Source organism: Myotis davidii, unplaced genomic scaffold (genome assembly GCF_000327345.1).
Source record: "Myotis davidii unplaced genomic scaffold, ASM32734v1 scaffold233, whole genome shotgun sequence".
NCBI classification, from domain to species: domain Eukaryota; kingdom Metazoa; phylum Chordata; class Mammalia; order Chiroptera; family Vespertilionidae; genus Myotis; species Myotis davidii.
In genome coordinates, this window is record NW_006285917.1 from 2,628,997 (window position 1) to 2,649,686 (window position 20,690).

A 20,690-nucleotide genomic window follows, 5' to 3' on the forward strand; every position below is an offset into this window, starting at 1 on the left:
TCATTTGATCTAATTTTCAAAACCCAAGGCCGAAGGTATTAACTCCATTACACATGGGAAAACTCCGGTTAGGAGTCCCTAGCCGCCTCTAGTGAGGGGCATAGGAAGGCTTTTGAACCAGACCTGCCGGAGCTGCAAGTACGAGCTCCGGAGGAAATGATCTGTGAGCAGTAAGGGAGCGGGAAGCATAACGGGACCAGAACAAAATGCTGGCTTGTCTCCGCGGAGGCTCTGCTGGACCGTGTAGGGGCGCCACAGCTAGAGGTGTGCCCATGCCCAGGGGCTGCTGCCAAGCATCTCTCTCCCCATTCTGGCAAGGTCTCGTGAGGGTCTCCCAAGAGCCCCAAACCTTTCCCACCCCCCCGAATGGCTGGGCACCGCCAGACCAAGCACCCCACACAGACTCTGCTCAGATTATGTGCCCTGGCCCCAGGGGAAGGCTGGAGGGCAGCTGTGGGGTCCTGCTGGGTGGGAGTGGGGGACTTCCCATCCTCCCTGGGCGAAGGGGCTTCGGTGTGAGAGCGATGACAGAATGACAGGCCAGTCCAAGAGGAGAGTTGAAAACAAGATTGACGTAACCCTTTATTGCAAATTCTAAAGTAAAAAGATGTACAGTACAAAGTAAAATTGAAATTTCAGACTATAAACTTCCAACCCACTTACACATTCTCATTTCTCAAGCATCTCTGCCATTTCCGCATAAACGGAACAGGGAACAAGTTGAGGCGGTGAGGGAAGGAGATACAGCAAGGGAAAAAAATTAAGTGTTTAGAATAATCACAAACCCCAGAAGCAAGTGAAAGGAAAGATATTTTCTCGACCTGCTGTCCTGGTGATGAGAAGCGGGAGTGGTTGGAGCAGTGCAGTTTAAAATGGCTCTCAGAATAGCAGCATTTATGGTACCATTTCATCTTCCGTAAGTCCAAATAACACTTCGCCCTTCCCTAGTGCCTTTGCCTCTGTATCTCAAAACACTTTACACATTTAGTTAAAGCCTCACAACACCCCTGTGAGGTAGGTCAGTATTATTATCCCCATTTTACAGATGGGGAAACTGAGGCACAGAGAGGTTAAGTGACTTGCCCAAGGCCACACAGCGAGCCAGCGGCCGAGCTGGGAATGGAACACAGGAGTTCTGTCCCTTTTCTGGAACCACTGGACCCCGCTCCCCTTTACCTATATACATTCTTCACACACACACCACAAGTGCACACCCACCCCACCCGACCCCACCCCCCTTAGCCTCTATGTACAGCAAACAGTCGTGGGGGACAAGGGCAGGGGGTGCCTCAGCAGCGTTTAATGGAGGAAATCTTGGTAATCTTAAAAAGGGAATCCAAGAAAGCATAGAGCTAAGCCACAATGCAGACTCTGTGCAAACCTTGGGCCCCTCCCAATCCCGACTTCCTCTTCTCTCCTGCTGTCCCCCTGGCTGGCTAGTTGCAGCCAATTCTTTAGGGGGTGGGGGTACCTGAAAATGAACGAAGCTTTTTGCAAAACTTTGGGCAACATCTGAGAAAAGAAAGAGGCATCGCTACAGAAGATGCCCAGGACTCAAGTCACAAAGTCGTAATCCATGGCAATCTCACCTCCATATCAGGCCTGGAGGCTGGGGACCGGGGGAGGATGGGGACTGACCTACCAGCCATTTCTCTCCAGAGTGGAGCTACTGGAGCAGACTAGAGTGGGCACTTCAGAATCCTCCTGAGAGTGTTTCTGGATCGGGAGACACGGCCTAGAGAGGGATGTCCCCAAAGCAGGGCAGGGTGAGGGCAGCGGAGGGGGGCCCCTCATCCCTGCACAAATGTGAAGGAGACCAGCCCTAGTGCGCTGGCTTATCTGTGGGGTGATGGAGGGCAAGGCCCAGCATAGCTAGCAGAGTGGAGGCTGCTGGGCATCGTGCACGCCTGAGCTTGGGGGGCACTGGGTTAGATTTTTTTCACAGACTGGTGAAAAAGGCAGAAGTAAGGCCAGCCCAACTGGGCTGGCTGATATCATCCCTGGGGGCTCTGCCAGCTGAACTGGTGAGGAAGGGGTTTCGTGGGCCTGTAAGCACCGGCCTAGGGAGGTGTGAGGCATGCAATGGGCGAATGCGGGGGTGGGGGTGGGGAGGTGTCAGGACCTTGCTTTTCTCTCCAAGCTCTACCTCTCAGCCATAAGACCCTGATCTCTCTCCATTCCTCTCCTTTCCCCAGATGTGCTAAGGTCCCAACTCCCAGACCCCGCCCAGGACTCAAGAATTGGGATAGTCAAGCAACACACACAGCAAGACAGGCTTCCCTTGTACAGGAAAAAGGGTCGTTTTTATTATGTTTCCTTTTTTGGCTGATAGTAGTGATGTACGTTTTGTCATGTCTCATTTAGAGCAGTGGTGGCCCCCATGCATTCACTAATACACTAATCTTCACTATTGGTCTTGCAGAAGTTTACGTTGGTGGCGGCAGAAAATAAAAGAACTCTGGGCACTGTCGTTCCAGGGGCTTTGATTGGGAGTTTCTATTTAACTCTCCCAGGTCAACTTCTGGTGCCAAAAGAGGCCCATTCGGCGAGGGGTGGGAGTTGGACACGCCGACCCCCGTTTGTTCCTGCTCTCGCCCTCTGCTTTGGATTGTGGAGTCTCCTCATCCTACGTAACAAAGAGATCAAGGAAAGAGGGGGAAAGTGTTTTTCCACACAAACCAGCAACCGTGTCCGCTGCTGCTCAGTGGCTTTGGCTCCGCATTTTAAATGAACAGCATCACACATGTCTTTTTGCTTTTTGTCCTTTTTTAAAGGTGGATTGTGGAGTATAAATACTGCACCAAGGACCTGGCTACAAAAAATAAATATTTATATTGTATTTATATATCTATATATATATATATGTGCAGTGATACTGTGGCTGCTGCTGCTTTTTGATTGGCTTCGTTAATATTTGGCAAAGCGTTGCCGCTTACCCACTCAGTGAAGACGTACAGAAACGTCACCACTGATTCTCTTGGTTCCATGCCTGTTAACTGCGGGTGTAAACTGCTGGTGATGGTGTCATTTACTACCAAAGAAGTGTGGAGCAGGGCAGGTGAGTGAGTGAGAGTGGTGGGTGGGTGGAGGGACGGTGGGGAGGAAAAAGATGGTGGGAAAAGTCTGAAGAAAAAAAGAGTGAAACTTCAAATAGAGTGGTGGTGGCATCTTTCCTGTGAAGCTGGCTGACGGGTGTCAGATACCAAGGCCCGCGTGTGCCTGAGGAGATAGCCTGCTGGGCTGGGACCGGGTCTGGGGGGAGGGAAAGGGTCAGATATCAGAAAAGACTCATGAATATGTTCTAATAGCTTAACGGTATCGTTAGCACGAGCACTTGGGGTAGTGAGTGGGACCTTATAGCTCTCTTGCCCATCTCAATCCTAAGAAACAGTTATGAAGTTTAGCCAAATCTTGCATAGAAGTGGTTAGAATTTATTGCACATTGGAACAAAAATATATATTTGTGTTGTTTTGGAAAAGACCATTAGCAATAAAAAATTTTTTTGTCTGTCTGTCTGGTTTGGGGATGTACATTGGCTGACAGCATCTAAGTTCTAAGAAAGAAAGGAAAGTATAAAAAATAAAAATAAACATGACAATGGCATAAGCCAGAAGCCATTTCCTATTTAGTACGTTAATAATTTTGTATTTACAAAAAGGCATGCCAATAAAATAAAATGATATATTACAGTATTTATAATTCTCTTAAAAAGAATAACCACACACGTCAGCTCCTGTTTTGTGCTGTTGACGATGTGACCTGTACACGATGCTATGCATTCATCCTAGCGGTTAGCAGGGTCACCTAAAGAGATGCCTTTTCAGCCTCGTGTTGGGCGTAGTGCGGGAGTTCCACGGTGGTGCCACAGAAGCAGGCTTACGAGGGCTGGCCCGCACCGAATGGTCCAGCGAGACAGAAAGCTCTGCTTCCCGACTCGCTGTGGTTTGCTCCACGCAAAACTAGTCAGGTGGACATACATCCAAAGTGCGTCTACTGCAAGGCAGGTTGGTGTGTCTGATTATGGGTTCTTCCCCCCGTTATAAGGTTCAGGGAAAATTCATTTTGATTTGGTTAGCAAGCGACAGTCTCTCAGTCTCTGTATAGACTTCCTGGCACATTCAACTGCAGCGTCTTGGCTTTAAAATCTAGTCATCGGACAAGAAACCCCTGGGCGACTAAAAACTGTCTTCCCTAAAGCAGGAGATGGAATGAGAGAGAGGACGCTCCCCCCAAAAGCCACTCTCCAATGGCAATGAGCAGGTTGCTAAGCAGATAGCAAAACTGGCCCGAAAGGGATGCGCTGGGGGAAGCTGGAACATCTTAAGAATAAATAAGTTGTTTTCTCGTGAGAATCAGTGCAATAAAGAAACCAAGCGGGCTTGGTTCAGAGGAGGTGCCATCACTACCTCAGGTCCCACCAGTGAGGAGTTATTCTAACAGCACGTGAAGAAACCACAGCCACAGCCCCAGTGCTGCTGCCCTCACCCACCTCTGTGGGCAAGGGAAGCCCTGCTCGGTGGAAAATGTGAGGGAGGTGAGAGGGATCATGCGGTGTGTGAGCTTGGGACAACCCCTCTGCAGAAGGGAGGCCTGTTCAGACCGCCTGAACCCTCTCCATGTGGACCCAAGCCCAGAGGAAGCCACATGCAGAAGGGCGTGATACCAGATGAAGTGAGCACCCCTTCACCCCCAAGGAAAGGTGTTGTAAGTTCCCCAAGTTACCCCCTAGAGATAACATACTACTTTGAATAGCATTTTTACCTCTATCCCAAAGAAGTGTCAGTTCTCCAGATGAACTTTTGATTTTTGTGTTTAGCCCTAGGATTTGGTTTTACAGTGACATTATTAATACAAGCCATTTGAGATCAAAATTTCCCCACGTACGGGACACAGAGCAGCATTAAACAGTTCATCTTTCAAAATGTGCAACAATGGCTGTAAGAGATGTCTGTTAAACATATACACACACGGATCCATCTGCTTGTTGGATTGGGTTTGTTTTTGTTGGACGTGGTCAATTGGTTGGTTATGTTTCCCTATCAGGTGTATGAAAGGCTTCTAAGAATTCATAAAGAATTATGGTGGGTATGGAACTCTTACCATTTTTTTTCCCCAAATACAGTGAACGGTGCAGGGCTGGGTCCTGTTGGAAGGCTGACCCAGTGCAGGGGACGGGATGAGCAGCGTCCTGTGGTGTATGGTTCTCATGCATGACTTCTGATCACGGCATGCCATCATGCAAATCATTTCCACGCATTGAACGAGCACAACGTTTGGAATCGGCCTGAGCAAGTCCTCCTCAGCCTGAAGAAACCTGATAGTTTGCCCCCACCCATCTCCAAACCACGTGCAGCCCATGTGGAGAAGATGCGGTTGATGTCAAAGAAACTGACAATTAAATGACATGGGCTACATGTGAGTGTGAGTGTGTGTGTATGTGTGTTTTCTTTTGCTGCTTAGCTTAACTAATGTAGGAATGCAAATAGAGTTTGCATGAACAAACGAACTTTTTAAAGTGATGCTTTCTGCTTCTGAGAATCAACAGAATGAAAAAATAAGATCCATTTGGCTGCAAGGGAAATACGCTGGTCCCGGCAGCCTCTCCTCTGTTTTTTGTGTCCTGTTTAGTTTTGTCCTAAGTTGCATTGACTGATGTGGAACATGCAGTAACCACCTGCCCAAGCGTTAGAAAATCTGTGAGTCAGGGGGCAGGGTCCTTGGCCCTGGGCAGGTCACTGCTCAAGATGCAACCATGTTACATGGTAAGCAGACTACGTTTGGTATAGATCGTCAGGGTAAAGTGTCTCCATAGCTGTTCTGCACTGATAATATTCAGGAAGTTTGTAAACAATCTTTCACTTGCGCATTTTGAGTCTGTACAATATTAAATTTTTGCCTTCCTCTAACACTTGGATTCTCTGACCTCTTTCTGTCTTTTGGCTCTTTCCCGTCTTCCTTCCTCTGCCCGCTGCTGTTTCTCCTTCTCAGGTTTAGTCACACTGTCGTAGGATGGGAGGGAGGCGGTAGACGGGGTGCTCTCCTTCTTCTCGGGGTGTGTGCCTCCGTTCTCCAGCTTGTTGGAAGCTGTCTTTTTGCAAATGAAGCCCCGCCTGGCTAAATGTCCCCGGTAGGCGCGCTGCAGGACCACGGCCGACACCTCCTCCTGCTTGCGCCGCAGTGTGGTCGTGATCGGCTCGTAAGACACTTTGGAAGGATTGGACGCCACGAACCGCTCCTCCATCTGCTGTCGAAGGATGTCCAGCTCCCCGCTGTCTCCCAGGACCCGCTTGGTGAAGGCAAAAAGGATGTCCAAGCAGTGGATGCGGTCCCCGCTGACCATGGGCAGATCCATGGCAATGAGCTCAATGGTGTTGGGCTTGGGCACTCGCAGAGGATGCTCCAAGGCGTCTGCGAAGTCTGCCAGCTTACAGTACTCGATGAACTGGGTGGCATCGGGGTCGAACTTCTCCCAGATCTCATAGAAGGTCTCAAAGTCGTCCTCACTCAGAGGGTCTGCACTTTCCTCGGTGGCTACACTGAAGTTCTCCAAGATGATGGCAATGTACATGTTCACCACAATTAGGAAGGAGATGATGATGTAGCTTACGAAGAAGAAGATGCCCACTGAGGGGTTCCCGCAGTCTCCCTTAAAGCCACTCCCGGGGTGCTCCTTGTCCAGACTGCAGTCAGGGGGGCGGTTGAGGATGGGCAGCAGCAGGCCATCCCACCCAGCGGAGGTTGTGATCTGGAACAGGCAGATCATGCTATTGCCAAATGTCTCAAAGTTGAACATGTCATCAATGCCAGCCTCGTGCTTCACATACGCAAAATTGGACATCCCAAAGATGGAGAAGATGAACATGACCAGGAAGAGCAGAAGGCCGATGTTGAACAGAGCAGGCAAGGACATCATTAAGGCAAAGAGCAGGGTCCGAATCCCTTTGGCGCCTTTGATCAGACGCAAGATGCGCCCAATACGGGCCAATCGGATGACTCGGAATAGGGTTGGGGAAACAAAGTATTTCTCAATTATATCCGCCAGGAACATTCCTAAGAAGAGGAATAGAAGAAGATATGTTACTGGGATTGGAGACACCTTTCTTTTTACTGTGTCACATGGTATAATGAAACCCTTAAGTTCAAAGGACTTTATAGAATGACTGCCTTACTATTTAATCTGAACTATCATGATAAAAAAGAAAATCACACGTTTCAAAGAAGATATAAAAAAAGATAAAACAATAAAATAGACACCCATGTAGCTAACACCCAGATTTAAGAGATGCTAGCATTTCACTAGATTTGCTTCCTCTTCATTTCCAGAAGCAACCACACAGTCCTGAAGACAGTATGTATCACTGCGGTATTTTCATGATTTTGGTATGTATGGATCCATAAGTAATATGTAAATAGCATTTTACTATGCTTAAGGAATGAAAATATATCTCTTTTTAGATCAATTTTTTTAGATCTCTAACTTGCTTTTGAGACTTAACATTGTGAAATCTGGTGTTAAAATAATTTTAGATTATTCACAATAATGGTTGAAAATCATGACAAGGTCCTCATTTGACTGGTTTCCCACTCAAGGATAATTAGTTATTTTCAAATTTGTGCACGTATGGCTTCCTGAGGTGTTATCAATTCTTTTCCAAAATGCTGTCAAATTTCCATATCCACAAACAATAATGAGAGGTCCTTGCTCCACCCTGTGACTTCACTCCCTTTGGCTGTGGTGTCTTAGTTATTTAGGTAATGCCGCCAATTTTCAGAGTATCTTCTTCCTGGCTCTGAAAAGACATTTTGGTTTCTCATTGCCCCATGTCCATACCCCAAAGAATGAGTCTAGAAAACTAAAGAGACCTCTCATGAGTGGCTTTTAACGCAACCTTTAAATTTTGAAACCAGTATCAGCAGATAAAAGGTCGAGACATTAGTAGGAAATAACAGTAGATGGTGAAAATGTACCAACCAGAGGGCTGTGTTCTATCCACACTCAGCCAGCAGACCACTTGCCTTAAAGCTACAGAGCAACAATGGGAGCCCCACAAGGGCCACAGAAGGAAGAGCAGATGGAAAGGATGGGAACCTGCAGGGAAGACAAAGGTGTGGTCTCCTCCTTCGGTGCCTTCTGCTGTCGAGGCCCCAGTGAGACAACACGGGCTTCAACTGACATGAGGGATTGACTTTAAGTTAAAATATGTCTTTCAACCATAAGGATTCATAAACATTGGGTGACAATCAGCAGAAGGCGGTGGAATCCCCTTACCTGAAGGTTTTAAGGTAGGTAAGACTCTCAGGAAAGGACAAGAGGCAGGAAGTTCAAAGTAGGCCAGGTAACCTCTTGGGGTTTCGTCTGGAGCTAGAATTCCATGGGTGTTTGAACTTTCAAGAAAACCTCTATCTCATCCAGGCCCCAAATCGCTACATCTGCTCTCTTCTTTTCACTTCTCAATTAAGCCATAACCAGTGGCCATAGGAAGTCAGGGAACTTGCATTCCATGTATGGTGGCCAAGTAAGGCTTCAGAGAGAAGATGCCTGAGTGATGTTTTGTCGCATGAATGTCTATTTGTCCCCAGAGAATAGGAGAGCGATGGGGCAAACAGCAACCCAGGCAGCAGGAACACCATTTACGGGGCCTTTCAGGAGGTTCCAGGGCTAGTTTCACCCCAGATCCTCTTTAAAAAGATAATTTCTATACTTTCATTTCTGAGCAAATTAATGATATCTAATAGAAACTCCAATCATTAAAATCTATTTTCGAGAACAGGGAGCACGGTCTGGTCTGTGGGTTTTCCGTCCACTCAGTGGTGGGAGGGCAGAAAAGGGATGGGCACAGTGGAAAGGGCAGCACTGTCCAACGCGTGCTCGGGGGAGGCGGACAGTGTGGACCTGAGGCCGGGCGCTGGGCTTGAACCCCGTTTGCTCACTTACTAGTTCCATGTCTCAGTAGCTGCTCTGTGCTGCTGATACTTACAGGGCTGTTGGACGGGCTATAAATTAGAACATGCAAAGCACTTGGAATGGTGATCAGCACATACTAATTCCACTAAAATGTAAGGTATCATTATTATAACTTGAAAAAGATGTTGTGATCAAAGAAAAGTGGGATGGTGTATTAAACAATTCTTTACTGCAGGACTTCCAGGAGCCTTCTGGAGCAGTGATGGCGAACCTTTTGAGCTTGGTGTGTCAGCATTTTGAAAAACCCTAACTTAACTCTGGTGCCGTGTCACATATAGAAATTGTTTGATATTTGCAACCCTAGTAAAACAAAGATTTATATTTTTGATATTTCCTTTATATATTTAAATGCCATTTAACAAAGAAAAATCAACCAAAAAAAATGAGTTCGCGTGTCATGGGTTCGCCGTCACTGTTCTAGAGACTGCTGTGCTCTGTGACCCTCACCAGGGAAATTCACTGTACAGTGTTGCCCAAAGTAATTTCATCATGGGATTCTTTTACTGGGGAAGAGATGGATGATGGGATTAGTGTTCCATGTAGCAACACATATTTGGACATGCTGCCCCTGAGGACAGAAACCAGAAAGTGGCCCAGGCCCAGGTGAGTGCCGCCTCACTAAACCAGCCCGGCCACCAGAGCTCTGGAACTGGTCCCCATGGGCTCGGGCACCCTCTCTCTGCTAGCCTGTCGGTCAGGCCCACCGAGGCCGTGTTTCAGCACTCAGGATGCCTCTTAGGAAGATAAGGGATGGTTCCGAGAGGGCAAGCAATGGGACAGCATTTCCTCTGTCTGCCAGAACCGCACCCCTTCAACCTTTAGGTGAAGCACAACGCCACACAGTCGCTGTTAAAACACCGACCTGAGTTCTGCTTCTGCTACCTCTGAGCTGAGTGACCTTCATGTCTTTCCAGTGAAGGTAATAAAATAGCCCGCTTCCTGGGCTGTCATAAGGTGACACCTGGGCTTAAGCGAAGAGCGTGACCGGCCTGCACCCCAGACCTGCGTATCTCGTTGCTCTCCCAGGAATCTTGTCCTCAAGGCCAGTCAGATGCCCATCCCCTTCCCGCCTGCCCCACTCACCCACAATGGAGAGGATGACTACCACGAAGTCGAAGATGTTCCAGCCGATGGTGAAGTAGTAGTGCCTCAGGGCAAACATTTTGAGCACACACTCACAGGTGAAGAAGATGACGAAGACCAGGTTGATCCAGTAGAGGATGTTCTCCATCTGCTTGCTCTGAGTGTCTGTCTCCACCATCATCGTCACCATGTTAAGGCAGATGAGCATCATGATAACAATGTCAAAGGCTTGTTGAGTGACAAAATCAAAGACGATACCTTGGATTTTGTTCTGGGGGGGAGGGGGAAGAGAGAAACGGAGGATTCATGAAAGCCTTCCTAAGCCGGCCAGGGTTGCCATGCTGTTGATCAGAGTGTGCTGCTTTCTTTCTATGATACCAGCCAGCTCGGTCCTGCGGCTCTCTCAGGAGAGTAGGAACATGGGCAGACCCCAACATCAGTGTCACTTCACCTAGAGTTTTCGGAATTGCCGCTCTTTTCTTTTTTTTTTTAGAATTTGGTGAGGCAAGTATGCCAGGTGTGGCGGTGAGTAGGGAAAATACTCTGGAACTCCGACTCTTGATGAAAACAAAGTAGCTCTACTATTATGTTTACAAAAGAAGTTGCCAGGAAAGCTTCTATTTTAAGAGTTCTGCTGGTTGTGTGTGTGTGTGTGTGTGTTACTTTAAATGCAAGTTACAGAAGAAGGAACTTTGAGCCTGGTCTTTGGGGGTCACGGGGCATCAGGAGCCTCTGCTCTGAAGCAAGAGGACAACCACCAACAGAGGGTAAAGCAGAACCCCAAGCCCCAAATCTGCTTTACAGAAGGCTCAGTCCAAGGAGGAGATCAGGACGTCAGACTCTCCTAGTTTCACTCTCTTCTGCTCCCACAAATATCCAGAAGCACTATGTCAGCTTCTAGGCACAGGCTGACCTGTGGGGTAGAGGGTTGAGGAAATGATGACTAAACCTATCTCGGACTGGTAGGAAAGACATCAGCTTTCATTTCTCCGTCCTCTGTGAATTTTTAGCTGCCTCTTAAACATTTCTCTGGCAGGGCCAGAGCCCATGTGGTTAACATGCCAATTTCCTGCTGCTGTCCAAGGAAGGCCCAGAGGCAAGGTCAAGCGCACGTGTAAAAGCCATCCCACACCTTCATCCCTGTTCTTGTGCCATTCTCCTCAGATCTTCTGGATGCGGTGAGCAGGAGACGATGCGAGGGCACAGGCAGCCCATCACTCACCCCTTTCCTTCCTCTGAAGTAACCCTACCGGTGTCTGTTTCCATATGGGGCCTCCCTCTGCCCGGGGCCTGTACAGAGCACTCACCAGGGGGCGGGGGATGGGTTTCTGTGGTTTCTTCGAGCCCAGCTTTTTCATGGCATTGTAGTACTTCTTCTGTTCCTCAGTCATGAAGATGTCCTGACCTCCAAAGTAAAGGAGGGAAGAAGAGAAGCAGCCATTACAACCGGTTCTCAAGTGTTATGGCTTTGGAACCCAAGGTTCAAAATTGGGAACGGAGGGACACTTATCCCCTTTCCTCTCCCGAGGTCAGTTCAGCTAATGGTTGTACCAGAGTGAGGCAGACCTGGGACAACTACTGTAATTCAAAGAGACCCCTGCCTTTGCTTCAGTTTGGGTTTCCTGAGCTCTGCCAGGAAGGAAGGAAATGAACGGCCCAATTACAGGCCCTCAGGAAAGGTTAATCTTGAGAGCAGTGGCTTTGAAGATAGTCACATCTCAGGATTCCTAATTTTTTTTGGGGGGGTGGGGGAGGGGGCCTGCTTTCTTGACAAAATTTGAGGGAAAAGACATTTTAAAATAAAAGGATTTTCAAGTCCTGGCTAATGGCCCATTTATTTCTAACAATATTAAAAATATAGAAATTCTGATGCAAGAAAACAATTTGGGGCGCTCCTTGGAGTTTGTTGGGATGGACTTGATTTATAAAATGAGTAACAAGTAATCTTTTCAATTTGCTTTGGAAAATTGTTAACCATCTGGGACAAGTAAGGAAGTGAATTTTCTAAGGATGGCCTCTCAATCCCAATTTGCTAGTAGTAGTACCCAGGGATTAATGTGGACAGTTACAAATCTAGACAATTTCTACTTCTCACTGTAGCTATTCATTTGCTTCCCTTTTCACTCCTGTCACTAGACCAGTGATGGCGAACCTATGACACGCGTGTCAGAGGTGACACGCGAACTCATCTTTTTGGTTGATTTTTCTTTGTTAAATGGCATTTAAATATAAAAAATAAATATCAAAAATATAAATCTTTGTTTTATTATGGTTGCAAATATCAAAAAATTTCTATATGTGACACGGCACCAGAGTTAAGTTAGGGTTTTTCAAAATGCAGACACGCCGAGCTCAAAAGGTTCGCCATCACGGTGCAGCCAGCTGCCTCCTGCACACTCCCCACTGGGGATGTGCCCGCAACCAAGGTACATGCCCTTGACCAGAATCGAACCTGGGACCTCTCAGTCCACAGGCCGACACTCTATCCACTGAGCCAAACCGGTTTCGGCAAGTTAGGGTTTTTCAAAATGCTGACACGCCGAGCTCAAAAGGTTCGCCATCACTGACCTAGACCCTCTCCTACCCTACTTCCCTCTGGTAGGAGACCACAACCAGTACAAGGTCTCAGGAATAAGACTGCTAGTAACTGTGGTAAGCCACACACTGAAACCCAGCCCTCAACAGGGAGAGCTGGTTGGGGCTATTGTGCAGTGGAGCAAGTGCCACAGTGACGTGCCAGCATGGATTTTAGAGGAAGAAAGGTGTTCCCTCTCTCGAGATAGGGTCAGAGACACAGAGAGCTACGCTCTCATCTGGGTGGACCTCTGACCACTGGCAAGGAGGGGAGGAGACCTATCTTTTTCTTTTGTTGATTGAAGTTATCAATGATGACACCAATGAACAGGTTCAGGGTGAAGAAGGAGCCGAAGATGATGAAGATGACAAAGTAGATGTACATGTAGATGTTGTCCTCATACTTAGGCTGCTCTTCAGGCTGTCAAAGGACCGGAGAGAAAGGAAGAGAGTCAGCTCCTCACCTGGGGACCAGGTGGGCAGTTCTGACCTGCCACGGCCATCAGCCATAACTGACCACTCAAGCTGCTGAACAAGCTGGGAAGGGGGAGCCCTAGGTTCTCTGTCTCCTTCACCGTGGAGGCCCTGCCCTCAGAAGACATTGTTCCTGCCATGGCTTAGGTCAGCGGTTCTCAACCTGTGGGTCGCAACCCCTTTGGGGGTCGAATGACCGTGTCACAGGGGTCGCCTGAGACCATCGGAAAACACATATATAATTACCTATTGTTTTTGTGATTAGTCACTATGCTTTAATTATGTTCAATTTGTAACAATGAAATTGGGGGTCACCACAACATGAGGAACTGTATGAAAGGGTCGCGGCATTAGGAAGGTTGAGAACCACTGACTTAGGTGGAGAATATGCAAATCATGAGGTGAGAGGCTGTCTGCTCGGAGCCACACTTATTTCACGGCAAGCACGGAGGAGCAGGCAGCCCTGCTGGGCAGGCAGCCTGGTCACCTGGCGTCAGTGTAAGAGGGTGAGGACTTACTGTGAGGAGCCAAGTGTCCTATAATCAATAAAACAAGCAATAAAGGTCCCCCCCCCCTTTCCTGATGAGATCCACCATGCTGCTCCCGTCCTAGCCATCTAGGAAGGCTGTGGTTTCATCAGGTCCATCCTTACCTTTCGGGAATCCACAGCTGCGTACATGATGTCCATCCAGCCTTTGAAGGTTGCCTGGCAAACAGAGTGAGTCATTAGACTGTGTCTGTGAGGGGGTGGGTGGGAGCCTAAGCAGTGGTCCAAGAGGTCAGGCTCAGGTTCAGTGAGAACACAAAAAGGGAGACTGAGCCCTAACCGGTTTGCTCAGTGGATAGAGCGTCGGCCTGCAGACTCAAGGGTCCCAGGTTCGATTCCGGTCAGGGCATGTACCTTGGTTGCGGGCACATCCCCAGTGGGGAGTGTGCAGGAGGCAGCTGATCGATGTTTCTCTCTCATCGATGTTTCTAACTCTATCCCTCTCCCTTCCTCTCTGTAAAAAATCAATAAAATATATTTTTTAAAAAAAGGGAGACTGAGTGTAGCCTCACGTGGACGTACACCTTTTCTGTTTATTAATACACGTCCCAAGGGAGCTTTGTCTACGTCCCTTAAAATAACATCAAAGTTTGGCAGAGAAACATGTTGACAATGGTAACTGGATCAATAGTTTTACAAAAGGTCTTAAAAGTGGGCCTGAGAAGGTTGCCTAAAGCTGGGGGAAACTCATATTCATGAATGAATAGCATGAATCTGCTGAGGGTACTTAGAACTTGGAGAAATCATTTTTTAAAAGGTGTTAAACAAGCAATTGGCTCTGGAAAATTCATAGCTGCATTAAAAAATACAACAAAACACCTAAGTCAGAACTACTCCTTTACCAATACATACATGGATAGCCTACGGTAGTGGCAATACTGGCCCCTTCCCAGTTCTGTTTCTCAATCTAGTATATCTAGCTTGATTTTGTAAACAAATATGGGTGACCAACTACAATTCTCCATGTTTTACTCACATTCTATGTATGTTTTAGTTACTTAACCAGATTCTACGTTTTTTCAGGGTGTGGGCAGCTCTTTATTTGTTTGATGGCTCTAGCAGTGCCAAGCACAGCACCTGGCATGTGGTGGGGACAGTGGAACTAATGTTGGACTGGCTGGTGGATGTGCATTGGTCTCCTGGAGCTGCTCCAATTAAAATTCAATTTGCGGGTACAATTTCTTGAACTGGGATAGAACAATAAGAGTACTTTGGAATGAAATGAACTACTTGCTCATCCCCTTAACTCTGCCTCCTACTACCAGTTAGCAGTAAGTGCTTAATATGTAAGACTGTGTTGAGAGCTTCACCTGCATAATAGCATTTAATATACCCAACAACTATATGATGTAGATAGTTGTACTAGTAGCAAAATACATAATTGCAAATACCATTATTAAGCACTGCTATATGCCAGGCACTGTGGTAAGAAATTTGAGTAAATTATCATGAATCTTCCTGACAACCATACATGGTATTATTATCCACATTTAATAGAGGAAGAAACTGACTCAGAGAGGTTAGGTAATTGTCCAAGATGACATATCCAATAAATGAGTGTGGCTCAAACCTACATCAGTCTGATTCCAAAGCCTAGGAACTTTCATTGCCTCACACAGTCCTATAAAACATCCCCAAAAGCTGGTAAGAGAGGTAGAGGAGGCTAGGCATAATGGAATGTTACCTGATCACAATAACCCCTTTCTCACTGTGAGACACTGAGACCTTCCTCTGGGGCTGCCCTGAGTGGCAGCAGCATAGCACCACCATGTTCTTTCCCTTAACTTCAGTGCAGGCGTTACTCCATCAAACTGCCCTCACTTTTGTTTGTTTATTTACGCACTCATCTTCATTTTTTTTCCTTTTTCTTTAACTACACACTTGCACTGGAGAGAGAAGGCGATTGCTCTGCAACTTTGTTATGCTGCAGGAATCTCTGTTCATTGCTGAGCTTCAGAGCAGCAAGAGCTCCTTGGAGTGAGGTCTTGGAGGGGTCAGCGTACGCGGGGAAAGTGTCTCCCTGGAACTAGTTTGAGAAATGACCCAGGGCTGGGTGACCTATTAAGAATCATCTTGAAGCAGGGGGGAGGGGGAACCACAGAAGATTTCTGCTACCCACCTGAACTTCATAGGACAGAAAAAATAACAACACTTACCACCTGAAGAAGCGCCAGGTATCCTGCCCCAACGTTGTCAAAGTTGATCTTCACGTTCTTCCATCTGATTTCTGTATTGTTCCCCTCCATGAGCTTTTCACAATCAGTTTTATTGTTGACAATTTCAATTTCAAATCGTTCTTCAGAAGTCTCATTAAAGCAGTAGTGGTACTTTCCCGCAAACAGGTTAACTCCCATGATGCTGAAAATCAGCCAGAAGATGAGACACACCAGCAGCACATTCATGATGGAGGGGATGGCGCCCACCAAGGCATTCACCACCACCTGCATTGGAAGGGGGAGGTTGCTGAGTGGGGGAGGAAGTACGGGCAAACACACTTTCTTTTTGATTTCCAGGAGGGGAATGGCATTGTGTGGCTTGTGCTGACTACAGAAACATCATGTCCCTTTTGAAATTAGGGTAACTGGAGAGGTCCAGAAGTAGGACCAAAATTTTCTAAATCGATGAAATATATTTGGAAGAATTCTAATAAATTACATATTTATTTCATCTAACACAAACCCCCTGCCCGTGTTGACCTAGTCTTCCCTCCTAGGTATCAACCTGGACCAAAAACATTATTTTAGTCCAACCTCCCTCTCATAAAACATGCCCCAAGGGAAAATCTGACAGATCTCAAGCTCACAGGTTGCCTTTCAACAGACATTCCCCCTCTGCAAAACAAGTGTGACTGTTTAAAAATCACAGAGAATCACCCTTTAGGGTTAGCAGTGAATCAGTCAACGGTACATAAAGTCTCTTTTATGACTATGCAAGGCCAATTATCTTAACTTCAGGCAATAGCTGAGCATGCATATTTTGCAGGCTCAAGAAAAAAAAAAAAAGAAGCTATATTCCCTCTACCAAACAGCATACAATAAAATCTGCACAGATGTGTTTTTCATACATGATTCCTTTTTTCTTCCTCAGCTTCTTCTTCCTGATTTTGTAGGCTCCTAGATCTAAGTCACCCCTTGCTTGGCTAACACTGATGTCTCCGCTCAATCCAAAGCTTGACTGGACTCTTCACATAGGATTGGCAAGTTTTTTGGGGGGAAAGTTTTGGGTTAGATCACTGCTCTTAAAACCCCAAACTGGCATCTTGTTAAAAATCACTGACTATAGTGGGCTGAGGAATGAGAAAAAAAAGTAAAGGGGGGGAAAAATCCTCTCAGGAATCTAAGTTTCTGGGTTGTTTTAACTTTGATTTTGCTTCACACTGTACGTGAGGGTAGCTAGACAACACGTCCACTGTGGCAGCAGTTTTCACCCGGGGAGCTCAGAGTGCTTATAAAAACAGCATTTCAGACGGTGAGGCAGAGGCAAGGCTGGCGTTCATTTCTGCCCTGATTCTTACTTGCTGTGGTTCTAAGTGGGGCTGCTGAGGCCCAGGAAGGGGACTCTGAAATGGGAAGAATGCATCTTCCTCTTGCTGGTGTTCTAGGAGAATCAGTGGAGCTAACATGAAGACAATGGACATAAGCGAAGTCTTCCAACGTTTTGTTAGAAGGAGGGGACAACTGTCACCATGACCCTGCGGCTTTCGGGGCAGAGAGGAGACAGCTAAGGCTGCCAACTGGCACCGCACCCTGAGGGCTGGAAGCACGATGCCCCGAAAGCACGATGCCCCAGCGGGCACACCGGGCAGCGATGGGCTCTAACCGGAGCCCGGCGTGGGTCCAGGTTGTCCTTATATCCCGCTTTTGTCTTAGGTTGTGTGTCACTCATTGGAACACATGGCTGAGAAGCGCTGTCTGTTCTGACCTATATAAAAAAGGCAAGGACATTCTGCGAAGGATCCCGCTTCCTCAGATTAAAATACTAGTTTTGTGTTTCTCCAAATCACACATGAAGGCCTTTAGACTGAGAGGCAGTTATTTCTTAATTCTCAGACCAAGAAATCTCTTCAAGACCTAACAGCTCTGTCATTCGTATAAAATCATTGTGTTTCAACCATTTATCACATGGAGCAAGGAAAGCCAGAATATCTGATCTGAGAAATCCTCAGTGCTATTTTGGAGACTGATATTCATATTTATTTACTTGTGACCACATGTGTCAGGTGATCAGATCTGAATTTTACCTCCTTGTTTACAGTTGCCCACCCTTTGGTGGGAGCACCAGAAAGCAACGAGATGTGCTCAAGAACAGGCACAAGGAGGGGATCCACAACAGGAATAGTCATTTCTCAAACAACAAGAGGTTGTGCAGATTCAAAAGCGAGGTCTCTGTGACAGCGTCTGCCCCAGAGCTTAGATGAGAGATCACAACCTTCTACTGGATCCTCTCAGGTAGGCCACAGGGAAGAAGGCTCCCAAAGATCTGGAACCTAGAAATAGTGTTTTTAAAATCTCAATTCAAAATCAACCCCCTCTGGGAACTCTCCTATTGTAACCCAGCCTAACCTGTCCTACATAGTGTCTTTGTGTTACAGCTGAATATGGTGTAATATTAACAGCAGGAAAGAATAATTAGCTAATTGACTAAGTGATCTTTTCACACTTTTATACTCAAAGATTGATCAAAGGAATCAATACACAGAACTATTTACTGAGCCTTGTTCTCAGACATGTGTAACATAAAAATCCTATGACATCCAATGTACTTATAAGATGTAAACATATTTTCATTTATTAATCATAACCAAAGAGAAACTTCTTACCTTAGTTTTATGAATCAAATAGTAAACAGAGGTGATGAAATTTACTAATAATCCTTTCTGGCTATAAACAGTAGTTGGTGAGCTGCGATATGTTAAATAGAAGTTGTTTAATTGTGCTCCGTATAGAATTGTTATGATATTCTCAGCAAACAAAGGGTAAGAAACCATGCTTTGCTATTTTGAACTCTCACGCTATATAGATGGGTTATAAATGCGAATTCAAGTGTCCATGTCCATGTCTCTTAATAAACTGAACCTTCTCTCTGCTCTCTAATAATTCTCAAGAAATTCATTATTTTTTAAAAACGAGGTATAGAAATATTACTCAAAGCTAGGTTCTAACAATCTATAAAAAGCTACTGTTTTCAGTGAAGGTTTATACTTAGCAATTGATACAAATTTCGTATAATTAATGAGAAAATGCCAATGCATATCAAATTTTACAGCATTTTTGTCATCTCTATGCCTAGAATATTACTGCTCAATTAAACAATATAAAATATGTCAAATAGCTTCTAATATCTGGCAGAGGGAACATGGCTTTAATGGGCCACTATGTACTGACAACCAACAAAAATGCATGCATGTTTCATAGCATCACTCCTAAATGCCCTCAAATATGTAATAGCACAGCAACACCTTAAATGAAGATTACTATGGAGGAGAGAAAAGCAAAGAACTACATCAAGTATTACTTTTCCAATTTCAGGAATGTTTCAGTTTTCTGGTCTTTGGTTTGAGGAAGGAGAGAGGAAGAGACTGAGGTCAATGTCCAGGACAGGCTAGGGCTGCTCATCCCCTCTCCAGTGACGCTCTGAGCCCATCCTCGGAGCAGCACAGTGACAGTTGAGCCCATCTGCATTGTTAGTATTTGGTTCTTGAAAAGTTCTTAGTTAACATTTTCTAAGGGTAATCTCTCAAGTGTGGGCAGACACAAGAACCCAAAGCAAGGAATTAAGGACATATGCCCCCATAGAAAAATAACACATAAAACTATAAATTCAGGCAAATTCAATATTTTTCCTTGCAGTTATTCTTCCACAATAGAGGAATGGACCCGAGCCCTCTCCTCCTGCCCAACCAGAGCTGTTGGCTGGAGTCAACCAAATGAGGTGACCTTCCTAAACCAGAGCTTCCTTCGCTCTACGTTTCTATATTGTTTGAAATCCTAGCTTTGGGTTCACTTGTTCCTGCCCATATTTGAGAAAACCTTGATATACAAGTTCCTCTTTCCAATGCTTTTCCAATAAAACTTTCTACTGCTCTGATCATCCATTCTGGACCTCTGGCCTCTTAAACATCCTTGAAAGCTGACGAGTAGAAGTTTTGGGGCAGTGGCAACTGCGAGTCCAGGAAAGGGGAGAAAGGGAGGGGCTAAAAGGGGGAGGTGTGGCCACCAAAAGGGCTCCCAGTGTCTGGATTATTCAAACAATTTCCTCCTGAGCAAGCTGGCACCAGCTTGTTTCTGCCACATAATGAGCATCAGAGAAAGTTAGTAGGAAGTATCAGCTGGGCATTTTTTCTTGGGCTTTCTTCAGGTAACCAGTCTCATTTTAGGAGATCCAGGATCACTGTGGGGGATGTAGAGGTTCCCAGGCTACTGGGCTCAGGTACAACGTTGCAAATATTGTCTTGAAGGGATTAAAAAAAAAAATCCTCAGTTTTTTAGTCACCAAAATGAATAACAAACTCTTTAACAAAAAATTAGTATGATTTATTTAAAATATTTAACTAACCCCTTCTGATAAAAGTGGGAACGCGGGGGAGGAGGGAAGAGCATTTTAATCCCAGTTTCAGTGACGCCACGGCCACCGAAAACACTCAGCCCTGGGCAGTAGCCTCTCTCCCTACATTTAGCCTGAGCGTCACCACGACCTTATCACACATCCTGACGCCTCTCTCATCTCCGGGAGAAGGACTAAGAATCCCGAGTTTTGTTTTGCTTTTCAAGTTAAAATAGATTTACGCTGCTGGGGACTGGCCTTACTGCAGATGGCTTTGGGTGGTTGCAGAAAGCTGGTATTTAGTAAACCAAACTGTGACTGTGCTACAGAAAGAAACACAAATTTGTTGCAATAAGCATTTGTGTGAATAAACTAAAATAATAAAATCCCCAAGCGCCAGTGAAATTTTCATCTTTCCATACAACCATGGGTGTCATCATAGAGTAGTTAGTGGCCAGGGGCACAGATGAGGAATGAATGAAGCAGCACGGTCGAGTGTCTAG

General features: G+C 46.0%; 1 protein-coding gene across 2 annotated transcripts in view; it reads right to left on the minus strand.

Moving 5' to 3' along the window:
- Positions 1-552: 552 nt before the first annotated feature.
- Positions 553-20,690, minus strand: part of SCN8A (sodium voltage-gated channel alpha subunit 8) — a 35,571-nt gene continuing 15,433 nt past the window's right edge. For both annotated transcript variants that reach the window (XM_006757067.2, XM_006757066.2), the window contains 6 exons: positions 15,801-16,085; positions 13,750-13,803; positions 12,907-13,044; positions 11,357-11,461; positions 10,050-10,320; positions 553-7,051 (listed from right to left, as the gene is read on the minus strand). In XM_006757067.2, coding sequence (XP_006757130.1) covers positions 5,904-7,051; positions 10,050-10,320; positions 11,357-11,461; positions 12,907-13,044; positions 13,750-13,803; positions 15,801-16,085 — 2,001 coding nt within the window. In that variant the 3' untranslated portion in view covers positions 553-5,903. The remainder of the gene's footprint in view (positions 7,052-10,049; positions 10,321-11,356; positions 11,462-12,906; positions 13,045-13,749; positions 13,804-15,800; positions 16,086-20,690) is intronic.